This window comes from Bos taurus, chromosome 6 (genome assembly GCF_002263795.3).
Source record: "Bos taurus isolate L1 Dominette 01449 registration number 42190680 breed Hereford chromosome 6, ARS-UCD2.0, whole genome shotgun sequence".
NCBI lineage: Eukaryota > Metazoa > Chordata > Mammalia > Artiodactyla > Bovidae > Bos > Bos taurus.
The window spans coordinates 115,170,398-115,175,064 of NC_037333.1; the positions used below are offsets into that span (position 1 = coordinate 115,170,398).

General features: G+C 68.6%; 1 protein-coding gene across 1 annotated transcript; it reads right to left on the reverse strand.

Annotated features, from left to right (window-relative positions):
• Nucleotides 1–1,991: 1,991 nt before the first annotated feature.
• Nucleotides 1,992–4,007, reverse strand: ADRA2C (adrenoceptor alpha 2C). Its single transcript, XM_024993712.2, has one exon. The coding sequence runs from the start codon at nucleotides 3,926–3,928 to the stop codon at nucleotides 2,543–2,545; it is 1,386 nt and encodes a 461-aa protein (XP_024849480.1). The 5' UTR covers nucleotides 3,929–4,007; the 3' UTR covers nucleotides 1,992–2,542.
• Between the last annotated feature and the right edge of the window lie 660 nt (nucleotides 4,008–4,667).

The following is a 4,667-nucleotide window of genomic DNA, read 5'->3' on the forward strand; positions in this document are numbered from 1 at the left end:
AGCTGGGGGCAGGAAGGTGGCTGAGGGCCATACTTCTCCAGCAGCAAAGCCCAGGGGTCGCCCCTGCTCACGGGACCGGAGCTGGGGTGCTGAGGGCAGAGATCTCCTGACCCGCACGTTTCCGGGCTCGTGGCGGGCTCTGCCCTCCGCCTCCTCTGTGGGTCTTGGCCCAGATGGTCAGCTCTGGGCCTGCGTTTCCTCAGCCCCAGACAGGGGTGGACACTGATGGTGCCATGGAGCAGACACCAAGGTGCCCAGAGAGAGGCAAGCACCTCAGGGCATCTTGGCTTTCATGACCATGCGCAGTGCACGGGCTCGCCTCTGCACCGCAGAGAAACCTCCCTCCCTGCGGGCTGGCTCCTGGACCACGCAGGCACCCTCGGGCACCCTCGAGGGGTGTCAGCACCCCAGCTTCATTGATGGAGCCGGAGACCCGGAGCAGGGCAACTGGCCGTTTCCCTACGGCAGGCGGGGTGAGCAGCCAGGTTCTGTCTCTGTTTATCCAGCTGAAAAGAAAGCCTCTCCAGGCAGCAATTACGATCAAGTGGTGAACATCTGTTGGCTGAATGGGGTATTAAGCACTGGGTGCCTGCGTTCCTAGCCACAGCCCTGGAAGGTGCAATTCTCAGGATGAGGGAAGGGAGAGGGGAAGAATTTGCCGACACTCTTCCGTGGGGTGTGTCCTGGCTACGTGCTCCTGCTGGAGTCTTGGGGTTCACCCTCCAGGAGTGGAGGGAGGTTGTGGTATCACTCCATTGCACTGGGGAGGCAATACCTGGGTCGGTCAGGCTGTCTCCAAGGGAAGGTCCCTGCTCGAGCCGCCCGCACCCCCATTCAGCCGGTAAGTTGGCCCCCAGACAACAGGCCTGAGTTTTCAGCCCTGCCCCACTTGACGTGGGCGGGTCGGGGGTGGGGGGGGGGTTGGCGGTGATGAGGCTCAGAGAGGGCAGAGCTCGCTCAGCAGTCCTGGTGAGAGCTGGGCCTACAACATGGACCCCCTGTCCAGGCCTGGGTGATGTGGAGGTTAGGGAGGTTGCCACCAGCCTTGACCAGCCATTTCCTGCGCCCCTCTGCCAACTGTGACCCCAGTCCAGGAAAGCTCTTCCTAGTGGGGTATTCTGAGGGCCTGTGAATTGGGGTGATGAGTCCAGGTAGCTGCAGAGTTCCCCCACAGGGTCCGCCCTGGCATGTGGGACCAGGAAAGGGCCCTGCTCTGGCTCCAGATTCAGGGGAAGGGGACTTGAAAAAGCAGGACCCAGGGCTGACCCCTCCCCGAGACAGCCATCCCAGGCCAAAGGCAGGTGGGCGGTGATCCAGGAGGGCTGGGCTGGCAAGCAAGGGCCAGGCAGGGGAGGGGATATACAGGAAGGCCAGGAGGGGCACAGAGTGGGGCGGGAGGGATGGGTGGGCAGAGCAGGGACCCCTGGCACTGAGCCCTGCCTGCTCACTGAGCTTGCTTGTGTGTGTGTGTGTGTGTGCACGGGCATCCGTGTGTCTCAGAGGTCGGGCTTGTGTCCCTCTCCCACAGCTATCCCTGGCGCTCCCAGGCTCTGTGCGGAGGGCTGGAGGAGCCGGAGGGGGAGACCCTCTCTGATCCTTTCCTCTCTTCTAGCCGCCTCTCCTCAAGCCTTAGCGTGTGTGGGCCCGGACTCCCTGGGGGCTGGTGAGGGCTGGGCAAGGGGTTGAGGCTGGCTGCACTGGGGGAAGCCTAGATTCAGAGAGGGATGGGTATGGATGGAGAACAGCCCTCCAGCATCTGTATTTGCAGTTAATCTGGGGTCTCTTGATTTCCCTGGTCTCTGGGCCAGTAACAACACAACCATTTTGAGCATATGCTTTGGACATCTGTAAGACAAGTTACCTTTAAACAAACACCCCCCCCCACCACCACCTGATGCAAGAGAAGGTGGGAGGTGGGGGGATCGGGTAGGGTGAGGGTCTGGAAGGCCCCCCACCCCCAGGGCTGAAGGACTGACTATGGCACCCACCACTTAGATTACAAAGGTTTATTTAGAAAAAGAGTTTGGTTGTTTTGGCTGTCAGTCGTTTTTGGCAAACATTTACATACTTTGGGTAACCAAAGATTGCTGGGGCCTTGCTTCATCCCCCACCCCCACCCCTGGAAAGCCACCCACGGAGGTCCTGGGAGGTCAGCCCTTGCTCAGAGGTGGAGAGGGGGGTAGGGTGGCATGTGTTGGGGGCGGGGCAGGCTCCTTTCTCGTCAATTTGGGAGGATAAACGAGCGCCACTGGGGTCTACCACCCGGCCCCACTCCCACACCTGGGCGGGGGCCCCTCCGGGGAGCCGGAGCCAGGCCTAGAGCCCCAGAAGCAGCCCCTTGCTGAGAGAAGAAGGCAGAGGGGTCTCCCCTCTCTCCTTCCCCCCTCCCCGGGGGCCCTGCAGTCTCTGGGCTCTCGCTGTACGCTGTGTACCCACCCCTGCACCCCGAAGGCCAATCCATCCTTGGGTCCCAGGGAGGCCGGCTTTGCCTGCCTCCGCCAGGAGCTGTCCAGGGTGTCCACACCGGGGCAGGGCGCGCGGGTCACTGCCTGAAGCCCCTTCTCCTCCGTCGGAAGAGGATGTGCTTGAAAGAGCGCCGGAAGTCCTGGTTGAAGACGGTGTAGATGACCGGGTTGAGCGAGCTGTTGCAGTAGCCGATCCAGAAGAAGAACTTGAAGAGCGGGCCGGGCACCTGGCAGGCCTCGCGGCAGATGCCATACAGGCTGTAGGTGAAGAAGAAGGGGAACCAGCAGAGCACGAACACGCCCATGACCACCGCCAGCACGAAGGTGAAGCGCTTCTCACGCGCCTGGGCCACCTTGCGGCGGCACACGCTGCTGCGCGCCCGGCGCCGGCGAGACAGGAAGAACTCGACGGAGCGCGAGCTGGCGCGGGACAGGCGCCCGCCGGGGCCCGGGGACCTCGCGGCGGCCAGCGCGCCCGGCTCGGCCGTCACTGTCCCGGGGCCTGTGCCCTCGGCGTCCGCGGCCCCCTCGCCAGCCCCACGCCGCCGCCCGCCCCGCCGCAGCGCGCCCCGGCGCCGCCGTCTCTCGGCCGCCGCGCTGCTGTCCTCGGGCTCCAGGTCGGCGCGCGGGCGGCGCGCGGGCACACAGTGCCCGTTCTCGCCGGCGCCCAGCCCGTTCTCCGTGGTCGGGGACGCGCCGTCGGGGCCCGCGGGCTCGCGCTTCTCGCTGAGCGTGCGCGTACGCAGCTTGGCCACCCGGTAGATGCGCGCGTAGACCAGGCCCATGATGAGGCAGGGAGCGAAGAAGGAGCCGATGCAGGAGGACAGGATGTACCAGGTCTCGTCGTTGAGGCCACACTGCGGGTAGGCGGCGCCGTCGGGCCGGCGGTAGAGCGAGACTAGCGGCGGGAAGGAGATGACGGCCGAGATGAGCCACACGGCCACGATGGTGGCCTTGACGCGGCGCGGCGTGCGCTTCAGGTTGTACTCGACGGCCTGGGTCACGGACCAGTAGCGGTCCAGGCTGATGGCGCACAGGTGCACGATGGACGAGGTGCAGAAGAGGACGTCTAGCGCCAGGTACACGCCGCACCACACCTGCCCGAAGTACCAGTAGGCCATGAGCTCGTTGGCCAGCGAGAAGGGCATGACCAGTGTGGCCACCAGGATGTCAGCGGAGGCCAGCGACACCAGGAAGAGGTTCTGCGGCGCACGCAGCGCGCGGCTGGTCAGCACGGCGATCACCACCAGCACGTTGCCCACCACGGTGAAGACGATGAGGAAGCCCACCACTGCCGCCAGCCCCGCCACGGCGCCCGCCGAGTACTGGCCCGGCGGCGGTCCCCAGGGGGCCCCCGAGCCGTTGGCGACCCTGCCGCTGCCCCCGTCGCCGGCGCCGCTCGCGTTGGGGCCCGCCGCTGCCGCCGCCGCCGCCAGCGCCGCCGCCAGCGCCGGGGACGCCATGGTCCTCCCGCAAGCTACGCGGTCCCGCCTGGAGCCGGGGCGCAGCCGCGGCAGCTCGGGCGCCCCCCAGCCCGGGTCGGAGCCCGCATCGCCGCCTGCGCCTAGGGCGCGCCCGCTGGGGACCGCGGCGCCCCGCAGCCGACCCTCGGCCGTGGCGGCCCGGCTGGCGAGCGGCGCGCCGGAGAGCGTGGCTGCCCGGCTCCCAGCCGCCGCCGCCGCCGCCGCACGCGTAAGTGCAGAGCAGGAGGCGCCCGGAGCGAGCGGCGACGCGGCGGCGAGGGGGAGGGGGCAGGTCCCGGGGTCCTCGCGCGGCCCCGCCCTCGGCCCGGCTCACGGGGAGCGCCCGGGCCGCGAGCCCGCAGCGACTCGGCGCCCGAACGGGCGTGCCCGGGCGGCCCCGCGGCCCCGGCGCCCGGCCGGGGCGCAGGCTGCAGGCGGCGGCGGCGGCCCGGGCGCTCCGCCTCCCATCCGGCCGGCTAGGGCTCGGCGCGCCGGGGCGCGGGCCCCCGCTCCTCGGGGCCCCAGCGCCCGCGCGCTGCCTCCGGCTCCAACTTTACTTTCCCGGGCAGGGCGCCGGCGCCGCCGAGCGTCCTCCCCGGCTCCTCCTCCTGCCGCTCCCGGCGCGGGCGCCCCACGCGGTCCGCGCTCCGCCGTGCGGTCGCCGCCTCGCCTGCCTCGGCTCGCAGGAGCTGCGCCGCCGCCGCCTCCGCCGCCGTGCGCTCGGCGCGACTGTCGCCGC